Source organism: Marmota flaviventris, chromosome 18 (assembly GCF_047511675.1).
Source record: "Marmota flaviventris isolate mMarFla1 chromosome 18, mMarFla1.hap1, whole genome shotgun sequence".
NCBI lineage: Eukaryota > Metazoa > Chordata > Mammalia > Rodentia > Sciuridae > Marmota > Marmota flaviventris.
The window spans coordinates 17,273,647-17,285,970 of record NC_092515.1 but is presented as its reverse complement, the minus strand read 5'-3'; the positions used below and the strand labels follow the sequence as shown (position 1 = coordinate 17,285,970).

The 12,324-nt window shown below is 50.6% G+C and overlaps 1 protein-coding gene across 1 annotated transcript; it reads left to right on the top strand.

Annotated features, from left to right (window-relative positions):
• The first annotated feature begins 3,353 nt into the window (after positions 1 to 3,353).
• Haus5 (HAUS augmin like complex subunit 5) lies at positions 3,354 to 12,324 on the top strand. The gene is made up of 19 exons (XM_071604296.1): positions 3,354 to 3,497; positions 3,953 to 4,015; positions 4,104 to 4,136; positions 4,272 to 4,296; positions 4,902 to 5,007; positions 5,082 to 5,241; positions 6,296 to 6,365; positions 6,456 to 6,532; positions 7,159 to 7,216; positions 7,366 to 7,490; positions 7,678 to 7,741; positions 7,825 to 7,955; positions 8,172 to 8,334; positions 8,520 to 8,600; positions 8,702 to 8,847; positions 9,067 to 9,178; positions 9,263 to 9,395; positions 11,772 to 11,904; positions 12,031 to 12,324. Exons 1-19 carry the CDS (start codon positions 3,400 to 3,402, stop codon positions 12,146 to 12,148), a joined length of 1,896 nt encoding a protein of 631 aa, XP_071460397.1. The 5' UTR covers positions 3,354 to 3,399; the 3' UTR covers positions 12,149 to 12,324.

The following is a 12,324-nucleotide window of genomic DNA, read 5'->3' as shown; positions in this document are numbered from 1 at the left end:
ATCTCCAGTCTAGCATGCCTACATGGGCTCAGTTTCCTCATATGTAAAATGGGGACAATGACAGTCCCTACTTTAGTGGGGTGGTAATAATTACAGGGGTATTTGATTTGTCTTATAACATTCCCTATCCCTTTACCCACCCCAACAGAAGCTCTTAGGATGACCACCTCTGTTCCTGATCGTGTCCCCTCCCAAGGGTGATATCCCGACAGCCTGCACCCTCTGGGCCCAGTTCCTGCAGAACCTCCTGATTCCCAGTCAGGGAAGCACACAACCTGTGAATGTTCCCAGGAACCAGGAACCCTGCAAAAAATTTGGATTTCGGGCAGAATTCACTTCTTTATTGCTTATTCACATGAGGAATTCTGGGCTATATGAGGCCCAGGCCCTGCCATAACTGGGCTCCCAAGCGGGGCCCCATTAGACAGGGACAGCCAGGTGTCAGGGCCATTGAGTTTGGGGAAGCCTGAGTGGTTCAGTGCAGCCAAAGAAGGTCCCCCTTACACGGCTAAGGAAGCAAGTAGGGAAGGGGTTCTCTGGTGAGATGGTTTAGCCAAGGTTCAAGAAGATGAAGCCTATTTATACGTCCATTTTGAAGGTGAAAGCGCAGAATCCTGTATTGACCAATCACGTGAGTGCATAAGGCCATTATACCAATCAGCTTCTAGGCTTGAGCGTCATTACACCTCGAATCAGCCAATGGAAGTAGAAATATGGGATAGGAGGCGGGTCTTCTTGGTCTCCAGGCAATCCTTGGTGACTCCTGTGAACCTCTGTGTAGTCCTAGCAATACCAGAGCCACCTGCCCTACTGGTCATGTTTAAGGTGAGAAGAGAGGAGGGGTAGAGGGGGAATGATGGGGCAGGAGTTTGTTACAAGTGGATAGAAAACTATTTGGTACCCACTTGAATCAAAGTGTGAAATATGATATATCAAGAACTATGTAATGTTTTGAACAGCCAACAATAAAAAATTTTAAAAAAAGAAAACTATTTGGAGATTTAGGAGAACAGGGAGGCTGTTCAAAGTGGATGGAGAAGAAGTTGAAAAGATTAGGAAGCTGGTGGAGGTAGGAAGAAGGTGTCAGAAGGACACAGGGCACTAATTTGTAAGGGGACAAAGAAGAAACTATGGAGAAAAAGGAAAAAGGAAGCTGGGCTCGGTGGCTCACACTTGTAATCCCAGCGACTTAGGAGGCTGAGGCAGGAGGATGGCCAGGTCAAAACTAACCTCAGCAACTTAGTGAGACCCTATATCAAAATGAAAAATATAAAGAGCTGCAGATGTGACTCCACAGTGAATTGCCCCTGGGTTCAATCCCCAGTTCAAAAAAAAAAAAAAATGGCAGGGGACGGGGGAGGGTGGTAGAGTAGTCAAAAAAAAAAATCTTAGAGGAGCCACCTGAGAGTTTGGATGGGGCAACTGAGTAGTTTATGAGTGAACAGTAAAGGGTTAGAGCAGGACCAATGAATGATTCATAGGGAAAAGTGGGGCAGATTATAATTGAATTTGTGAGAGCATTATTTTATAGTGTGAGATGTTTAGAAGAAAATTTATAATGAAGATTTGTCAGATTAAAAGTGATAATATGAGGATATTATTCATGTGTGTTTTAAAAGGGAAAAGAGGAAGCTGCTTTGGGGTCAATGGCAGCATTATAGGAACAGAATGCTATAAAGAGCTGGGCATGGTGGTGCTAGCCTGTAATCCCATTGGCTCAGGAGGCTGAGGCAGAAAGATCTCACTTTCAAAGCCAGCCTCAGCAAAAATGAGGTGCTAAGCATCTCAATGAGACCCTGTCTCTAAATGAAATTCAAAAAATAGGGCAGAGGATGTGGCTCAGTGGTTGAGTGCCCCTGAGTTCAATCCCTGGTCCCCCCCCCCAAAATGGTAAAAGGTATCAATTGATGTTTGGGGGAGAAAGACTCATCAGAAACAGGGATTTGGGTTGGGGGACAGTAGAAGGTGCCAAATAGAAACAATGGATAGAATCTTAAAAGTGATTGTGGAGAACTTGGAGGAAGTGTTAGGACCCAGGAAAATAGGTTACAGAGAGAGAGACTAATTATAGGACCAGAAGGTGGGAAGTAGGGCATGTATAGTTGTTAAACAAGCATAGAGAGAAGTTAGAGAGGACATAGTGGGCATTTCAGGGAGTCAATGAGAAGTTTAAAGGGAGTCAATGAAGATTTTATAGGAACCAAGAAGAAATGCATTAGAGTAAAAAGTGAGGGAATGGGAAGGAATGGCAGAGTCCAGAAGCCATACTCACCCAATCCACTCTCTGCCCACCAGGTGGTTGAATAAATGGCTCATCAAAGCAGTGATGAGAGCTCAGAAAATGAAGCAGCCAACGACCACTTTTGCTTAGCACTCATAGCCCTCCTCTGCTGCTGCCCACTAGGCCTTCCATCAATAATCTGTTCTTACTGGGTGGGAATCTGCATGATGCCAATCCTCATCCTCCCTCTCCCTCTTGGCCCTGACCCTCTCTCAGCTTCTTCCCTGTTCTCCCTCCTGTGCCAGGGAACCTGAGCTATGGTTTAGACCCCACTCTGGGTCCTTACAGTCCCATAGCTCACCCACTTCAATACTCATCATTTCCTGTTCCCTCTCCTCTGAAACTCAGACGATACGCTACTACGCTACAATCAAGCCAGAGAATATGACAAGGCATCCAAGACCTCTATTATAACCCTCTGCTTGGCCATCATAGGCATTTTTTTGTCCGTATTACCATTCATCGTTTTTCTCTTCATATCATTGCTGATAAGGTGACCTCATTCTTGCCTCATGAACAAACCACCAAATACATGCAACAATGTAACTAAACACTGTGTTTTAGTCAGCTTTTTTGTCACTGTGAGCTAAAGATCCAATAAGAACCCACAGAAGAGGGGTTCCTGGTTTCACAGGTCTCAGTCTGAAAATGGCCAAATCTATTGCTCTGGGCCCATGGTGACAGAAAAGAGTGTGGCAAGAGGAAGCAGAGAGAGGGCTCTGTTCACCAGGGACCCCAGAGACCTATCTCCTGGAGACACACCCTTCCTGCCTGCAGTTACCAGCCAGTTAATCAGCGCACTGTTGGCTAAGGCTCTCATAACTCGAGCATTTCACCTCGGCGTCTTTCACATGAGTTTCGGGGGACACGTCACATCTATCTATACCATAACAACCTGGCAGCAAATCCCTATTTATGATGAATGGGCGCCAGTGCCTCCCTCAGTGGGGCCCACGCGGGAGCACTGGGCGCTGCGGGACCAGCGGGACCGCTCTCCAGCCGGCGGCTCAGGGCTTTCCGGCCCCGGGGGCCTAGCTGCCGGCGCACTCGTGACGTCAGAGGAGGGCGCCACGCTTGAAAGAGTGGGCGGGAGGCGGCGGCCGCGGCTGGGCGCTGTCATGGAGCTAGTTCCGCAAGCGCGGGAACTCCGTTGCTGGGCGGCCGAAGAGATGCGGGTGCCCGCGGCGTCCCGGGCCCCGGAGTCCACCCTGCGCAGGTGAGTCGGGCGGGCCGTTGGGTCTTCCGGTTCTTCAGAGAGTCGCCACCGGGGAAGACCCAACAGCTGAGTCCGCCAGCTCCTTCCTATCGTGGCAGTGTTAAGTTCTAGTAGAGCATCTTGTATATGAGGGACAGGCCCTGATCGTGATCCCACATTCCCACCCCACCCCTTAGCAATAACCACCACAATGGACTGAATCTGTAGGAGTGAGGACCCTGTCTAGTCATGAGAGCTCTTCAGGGCCGACCAAATTTATCCTCCTCTGGAAGTTACTGGAATGAGGATGCCCCCATACTTAGTGATAAATCACCCTTTCTGTGACTAAGAAGGGCCTTCCTTCCCCCAGAAGTGAGAACTCCTTAGCAAAGACTTTCCCTTTCACCATCACCCTAGCTATAAGCATCCTTCACCTGGGTTGTGCCCCAGACATAACTTACACCCTGTCCCCACAGGCTGTGTCTGGGCCAGGGGGCTGACATCTGGGCCTACATCTTGCAGCATGTGCATAGTCAGAGGTGAGCCAGTGGGATCAGGGGAGGGTGCCAGGAAGAGGGCACAGGCAAGTCTCACAGTAACTCCTCTTCCTCCACTTCTCCACTATAGCACTGTCAAGAAGATCCGGGGAAACTTACTGTGGTAAGTGATTCTCAATGCTGTCCCATCCTATCTTCTCCAATCCCATCTGGCCTTGTCCCCACCCACAGCCTCACACTTCCTGTCCTTCCCTCTGTAAGCCCCACACATATCCTAATTCTGGCATGGTTTCTTCAGGTATGGCCACCAGGACAGTCCAGAGGTGAGAAGCCTATGCTGTAAGATTCCCTTTCACCCAAGAAAGAACTTGTACATCTTCTGCTCTAGGCCCTGCTTGGTGCTGGATATGTTGGGGTCACTGGGTCACAAAACAGCCCTAATATCTGCATTCCTAGGCTTACAGTCCAGGGGAAGCCAGAAATGAACTGGTGCAAAGGCACAGTTGAAGGTTTTCCGCATCAAACTGATGAGGGGAGAAGTAGCATGGGCCAGATTTGGAAGAGATGCAAAGGCCAGTTTGTGATCCAGTTAGTGCAAGGAACCCAGATGACACTCAGGGGGATACTTTCAGAAGACCTCAGGACTCCTCAGTGTGGGACTCAGGGAGGAGATCACCACTGAGACAGAAATGTAGCACAAACAAAAAGTAAAATAAAATAAAACCTGCAGGGAGGATAAGTGAAACAATCCATGAGGAAAAGAGGAGCCAGAGGGTACACCAGTGCTTCATATCAGACAAGGAATCTGCATAGAAAAACCCCTTAACCACTCCCCTGGTAGATAAGAATGTGGTGCCTCCCAAAAGGTAGTGAGGCCAGGCTAAGCCACACTCAGACGAGCATCTGACTCTATACCTGATCTCACCAGGTCAGCCGGAAGTTGGAGCTGGAAGCTGCAGTGGCACGCCTGCGCACAGAGATCCAAGAGTTAGACCAGAACCTGGAGCTGATGGAGCGAGAGGCTGAGGCTCAGGGTGACCCATGGAGCCAGGAAGGTGGGCATTGTAATGCTGGGTGGGAAAAGTGCTGACCCCTGTGTCTCCCACAGACCTGGCTGTGGAGCAGATGCTGCAGAGCACACGGGACACCCAGTATCGAGCTCTCCTCCTCCGGGCCCAAGCTGGAAACCTGCGAAGACAGCAGCACGGACTGCGAGTCCCCACACAGCAGCTGCAGAATCAGCTCAGGCGCCTACAGGACATAGAGAGGTGGGCCTCATCTGCCCAAGAGACCAGCTTTCACCAGGTGGTCACACATTTACCTCTGAGATCCCAATGTTCTTACCTGATCCTTACTGGGTTCCAGAATTCTGCACAACCAACCCTAGGATCTAAGGCCCATAAGCCCAGTTAGTTTTGCACCATCTCTTGGGTAACAACAATAGACATAGGACAGGCCCCTGTTTATGCTCCTGGACCTTATGCTCTGATGCAGAGAAGGCTGACTGCAAACTAGGAAACAGATTCTGTCATTTTGGGGAGAAATAAGTTCAATGAAGAAAAGACTGTGTGACCGAGGGAAAGGTGTTTGCTATCTAAGCTAGGGTGCTCAGCACAGGCCTCTCTGAGGAGGTAACCTGGGTTGGGGCACAAATATTCATGGAGAGGGAACAGCCAGGCTCCAATCTTGGCCTTCAGGAAGAGCTGCCAAGAGGCAAATACAGCTCAGTATTTGAAGACAGGAGGGACAAGATGAAGAGGTGAGATAGGAGAAGCAGTCAGAGGGCCCTGGAGGCATGGGAGTTTTACTGGTAGATGGAGTTCATGCCCCACCTTGGCCATTTATAACTGTGTGAGCTTGGGCAAGGGACTTAACTTTTTTGTACCTCAATTTCTAAGATTTGTTGGAATATGATAATAGTTATATCACCCTTTTATGGAAGATATGATAGTTATATGTGGTAAGCTATGTATAGTGCTAGAAAGACTGCCTGTTATTCACGTTGTCGTTCTGAACATGTCAGGGAAAGGTCCCACTGTCGTGGAGGGTTTTGAGCAGTGACTTCATCTTCCCCAGGTTGTATGAAACATGATTTCTGACCACTGGGTAGAGAACAGACTACAGGGGTGAGAAGCAGAAAGACCAGTGAAGGGGGCTCATGCAGTAGTCCTGCCAGGACATAACCGTGGCTTAATCTTGGAGGTGGCCCCTAAGACCCAGGCTCAGCAAAACCTGTGACTAGCCAGGCTGGCAGTAGGAAGGGTGGGGCACAGACACCTGTTCTCCCAGGTACAACCTGCCCCAACTGCACTCTTCCTCCAGGAAGGCCACAGTGGATGTGACCTTTGGACCCCTGACATCAGCATCTGTGGCCCTGGAGCCTCTTGTCTTGGTAAGACCCTAGGCCATAGAAGAAGGTGTGAGAAGACTGGGGTCAGTCTGGCATCTGGGTCCCTATCATGTTCTGTCCTCTCCTCCAAAGCGTGATGTCCGAACAGCCTGCGTCCTCCGGGCCCAGTTCCTGCAGAATCTTCTCCAAGCCAGGGGTGGCAGCATCCTGTAAGTGTTCCCAGGACCCAGGAACCCTCCAAAGAACTTTTGCTTTAAAGGCAGAAAGTCACTTGTGTATTAATTCTTTGGTTGCTGGGATTCTGTGCTGTATCAAGTCCAGGCCCTACCATGACACGGTTCCCAAGCCATGACCCCTTATAGAAAGCAATGGTCACACTTGCAGCTCAGTATTAGAGTGCTTGCTTAGTATGTGTGAGGTACTAGGTTTGATCCACATAAAAATAAAGAAAAGTATTGTGTCCATCTACAACTTTAAAAATTTTTAGAAAAAGAAGCAGAAAGTGATAGTCACAGCTATGGGGTTGGGGAAGCCTGGGAGGCTCAAAGTAACCAGAAGAGACCCTTTCCCAGCTAAGGAAGCAGGGAGGTGAGGGGTTCTCTGACACGGAGGCTTAGCTGGGGTCACAAAAGCATCCCAGGTTTAGCACGCATGTAAAAGCCCCAAGGGTTGTAAACTGTAGAATTAAGGATCTCCAGTCTAGCATGCCTACATGGGCTCAGTTTCCTCATATGTAAAATGGGGACAGTCCCTACTTTAGTGTGGGGTGGTAATAATCACAGAGGTATTTGATTTGTCTTATAACATTCTCTATCCCTTTAACCCACCCCAACAGAAGCCCTCAGGATGACCACTTTGGAACTTCATACCAGCAGTGGCTTGGCTCAGTGGAGGTGAGATGGCAGGACCATCAGGAAAGGCCACACCCTCCAGACCTGTGAAAATATCGGGTGCCTGCTCATAAGTCTTCATCCCTACCTCATTCCCATGGGGTCCCATCATGCAAGCCTGCCCCCGCCCTGACTTCACCTTTATCCACCAGACCCTACTGACAAACCACCCTCCAGGCCATGTCCTGGCTGCCCTGGAGTACCTGGCCGCAGAGCGAGAAGCAGAGATTCGATCCTTGTGCAGAGGGGATGGGCTCAGAGATATGGAGCTGTCCAGGTAAGGAGTACAATGTTCCTACATTCAGGGCAGGCATGTGGGTGGGTGAGTTGGGACAGGGTCAGGAACAGGCATGGGGTAGAACTGCAGCCCAGTGCCATTGTGGCAGGTGGGTGTCACTGGCTCCCTCCAAGTACCAAGGCAAGGATACAGGGCTGTTCCCTGAGCAGCTTTGCTCCCACCCCAGTCCCCAGGCACCGGACCAGTCAGATTCCAGCCAGGCCTTGCCATCCATGGGGCATCTAATCCAGGTAACCCTAGGTACCTTCCCAAGACCTATTTAGTCCCCTCATCCCCATGGATCATGCCCACACAAACTTTGTACCCACCCCAGGAGGGCTGGCAGACTGTGGGTGCACTTGTTACCCAGCGGGGTGCTCTCCTGAAGGAGCGTCAAATCCTGACTGGCCACCTCCAGGGCCTGGTCGAGGAGATAGAGAGACGTACCCTGGGATCCAGTGAGAGGTAAGGGGGTTCCTCCAGCAGAGGCCTCTAGACCATCTCTCTCCCTGGCATCTGTAGACCTGGGATATGTCCTACCTCTGTGGCTGCCCCTGCCTCCCTTTCCTCACACTTTGTCTCCCAGTGTTTGTGGTTCCTTGTGCATCCCTGCGGATCTCTTCCTCCCAGTGTGGGTCTCAGTCCCCTTTCTCTCTTTTGCTTTCTCTGCTTGTCCCCCAGGAAAGTGCTAATACTGGGACTTAGATGCTGTGGACTGTGGGCAGAGCTCAAGGCCCTGAGGGCCCAGATTAAGGAACTGGAGGATGCAGCTGGGCAGAGGCAGCTTCTGCTGAGGGAGCTGCAGGCCAAGCAGCAGCGGATCCTGCACTGGCGCCAGCTGGTGGTGAGAGGCAGGGCCTGGAGCTGGTGGAGGGCCAGATTGGAGGCTTAGAGCCTGTGAACAGGAACTGGGCCTGCCAGTGGAGAGGAAGCTCAGGGTGAAACTCCCAAGAGGAAGCAGGACCCTTTGCATAGGGTCTGAGGAGGGAAGGATACACAGCTATTCTGAAGGGCATCTTGGTTCCCCAGGAGGAAACCCAGGAACAGATCCGCCTGCTCATCAAGGGCAACTCAGCCAGCAAGACACGCCTATGCCGCAGTCCTGGAGAGGTGAGATGGGTGTGGGGGAAGGTGTAGAATGGGGGACTAAATCTGCTAGGGGTGAGGCTGGGTGGAAGCAAGCTGCCCATCCACTTTCTCCCTCCCAACAGGTACTGGCTTTGGTTCAGCGGAAGATTGTCCCCACCTCTGAGGCCGTGGTACCTCAGAGCCAGGAGCTGCTTCGCTGTCTGGAGGAGGAAGCCCGACATCTGCCCCACATTCTGCTGGGCACCCTGCTGCGGCACAGCCCTGAAGGGTAAGACTGAGGCCATCCCTGTCTCCCCTGCCATGGGTGACTGTCACTCCCTTCACCTCCTTAAAAAAATGTAGCTTCAATGTTTGCAGGCTGCTCAGACCTCACCCTTAGGTCACCAGCCCCAATCTAGTCTGCCTTCAAGTTCTTAGGCCCCCAGACTTCTAGAACTCAAACCTGCCTTTCAGTGTTCTATCCAATCTGGACTTTCCCCCACCCCAGGTTGAAGCCCCTGCCCACGATCCTACCATCCATCCACCAGCTGCACCCCATGTGCCCAAAGGGCTCTAGCCTCATAGCGCTGAGCCACATACTGGGGCTGCCCACAGGGAAGGTAAGTGCCTGTCCTCTATGACTTATCTGCCCCCTGCCCTCTCCAATCTTCACCCCAAGGTGACTGTTCTCCCCCTCCTTCCAGGCACCAGAGCTGCTCCTCCCAAAGGCTGCCTCTCTTCATCAGGACCTTCTATTCTTCCAGGACCAGCAGAGTCTCCGTTGTGGGGATCTGCTCCACATGAAGACCCATCTGCCATCGGGACCATCCCCCCAGGGTAGGCCTCCACTGCTTCCCACATCCAGCCTCCCTGAGCATTCTCAGCACGTCAGCCTCCCAAGTAATAACAGACAACACCCACTGCTTAGTCAGTGCTTCCTGTGTGCTGAAGCACATCCAGTTGTTTGCTGCATGGCAAGCCCGTGTAGTAAATGCGCTGTTCTCCCCATTTTACAGAGAAGGAAACTGAGGTACAGAGAGCTTAGTAGTTTGCCTACGTGGTAGAGCTGGGATTTGAACCCAGGTAGTCTGACGTAAGCCTGTGCTCCTGACCACTAGACCACACTGCCATCCATTTGCCGAGTACTCACTCATCACCCCCAAATAGAGTGGTTAAAAACTAGGCTATGGAGTTACAAGTACCAAGATTCTCTTGTCAACCCTTTCCCTTGTCGAATGATCTCCCCATGCCTTAGTTTCCTCCTCAGTGGAGTAAGCAAAGTAACAGTGTCATAGAGAGTTGCTGGGAAGATTCAGTCAGGTGACCCAAATACGGCATTGAACTGTACCTGGCAGGCAGCAAGCACTTGGTGTCTGTAGGGTGTGTATATACATCGTCTCTTTGACTCCTCACTGTGAGGGAAGGGATTATTAAGACCCGCAGTTTGCAGATAAGAAAACAGAAACTCACAGATATCCTGATGCCAGCCCAAATAGTTTGATGGGGAGTAAGGAGACAGCTGGCCAGTCCCAAGAAACCCATGGTAGAAGCACAGAGCAAGGAATCAAAATATAAATAAGTGGAAGAGGTGAATTGATGAGAGATGAATTAGGGACACCATCAGGCAAGTAGGAAGAAACCATTTTCAGACCCTTGAGTTTGGGTCTCCCTGCCTTCCATCTCACCCCAAGGAAAAGGAACAGTGTATAGGAAAAATAAGAACAGTTCAAGACACATCACAGCATGTCCCTACTTCATGAGCATTGTTTTTGTTGTTGTTTTGGGGTTTTGTTTTTTGTGGGGTTTTTTATTGTTGTTGTTTGTTTGTTTATTTGTTTTGGTACCAGGGATTTAACCCAGGGGTGCTTCACCACTGAGCCACATCCCCACCACTTTTTATATTTTATTTAGAGACAAGGTCTCACTAAGTTGCTTAGGGCCTCACTAAGTTGCTGAGGCTGGCTTTGAATTTGTGATCCTCCTGCCTCAGCCACCCAAGCCACTGGGATTACAGACATGTGCCACTATGCCCAACTTCATGGTCATCTTGAACCTTATATCTATAACTTCCCTCTACTCCAAAGAGCAATTCTATTTCTTTTCTTCCTGGTTTCCTCCTGTCAGTATATTATTCCACCCTCCTCATCAGGTGCTTGAGCTAAAAACAGAGCAGTTGTCCTTAATTCCTCCCAGATCCCAACCTGCCCTCAAACCTGTCAACAAGCCCTGTGGGTCCAATTGCCAGAGCTCTCTCCAATCTGCTTCCTGCCCCACAAACCTATGACTCAGTTAAGTCCACTTACCAACAGATATAGCTAAAGTAAGGACAAGAATCATGATCAAGGTCATAGGTAAGGCAGGATGGAGTCAGGATTCAGGCTCAAGAGATCTGCTCATGCTAATAATCTATAACTGCTCTGAGCTGGGCACATGAAGAGGGGCTAGGCCCAGTCATAGTCCTAGGGAGAAATACCACAAGAGTTAAGACTGGAGAAGGCTGAGGAGAAAGCCTTGCAATGAGGGATGCTAAAGAAAAAGGGCTGCCTAAGGGAAAATGGTATCTCACACAGGCCTTGGGATTGGGTCAGATTTTTTTCCAAGGATAGTGAGCAGGGGCCACATAATATAGACTCAAATACCAGGCTGAAGACTTGGACTCTGTTTTGGGGGGCCTAGGGAAACGTTCTAAGCAGGAAAAAGAGAGGATCAGGTTCAGGCTTCAGAAGGATGACTATGACTGCCCGGTCATGGGTGCCAGGTTGGTGCTCTGAAATGTGACCAGAGTAAGAGACTGAGGCCTGGAATATGAGGGAGGCTGAGAGTGGAGTAAGAAGACAGGAGAAATAAACTCAGTAAACATGGGCTGAGGTTGTAGTTCAGTGGCAGAGCATTTGCCTAGCATGCACGAGGTCCTGGGTTCCATGCCCAGTACTGCAAAAACAACAAACAAAAAACGGAATGAGAGACAAAAAACATGAACTTTGGAAGCTGAATGGGTGGCCATGACCTGATGAAGGTAGGGAAGAAGGCATCCAGGACGAGACCTGGTGGAGATGGGGGGTTTTGCCCTGACATGAGGACCTAGGAAGAGGGACAGGTTTGGGAGAGATGCTGGGGTCAAGACTGGGTGACTGCAGACTTGGTGACCTATTGGCTGCAAGGCTCCGGCAAGCCAGAGGCCTCAAAGCTGCCTCCCTGGTTTCTAACCTCCAGAGCTGCTGCAGATCCAGGCATCCCAGGAAAAGGAACAGAAGGAGAACCTGGGGCAGGCTCTGAACAGGCTGGAGAACTTGCTGAAACAGGCACTGGAGCGAGTCCCTAAACTGCAGGGAGTCCTGTCAGACTGGTGAGAGGCTGGCACAGAGAGGGAGGGAACTAAGCCTGGTGGAAAGTGAAGACGCAGGTCATGATGGTGGAAGGCCAGAGTGGGTCAGAAGGCTGGCCTTCCCTCTGACACTATGCCGTTTCCCAGGTGGGAGCAGCCAGGCCAAGCCACCCTCTCCGGGGAGCTCTGCCAGGGCCTGTCCCTGCCCCAGTGGCGGCTGCGCTGGGTCCAGGCCCAGGGAGCTTTGCAACAGCTGTGCAGATGAAGAGGGGCCTCAAGGGGCTGGGATTGTGGCTCAGCGGTAGAGTGCTCGCCTAGCACCAGCGGGGCCCGGAAAATAAAGGTATTAAAAAAAAAAAGAGGGGCTTCAAACCAGAATCAAGAATTTCACATTTGTTCACCCCAACACCTCACATCCCCCAATAAAACATTGAAAAGAAA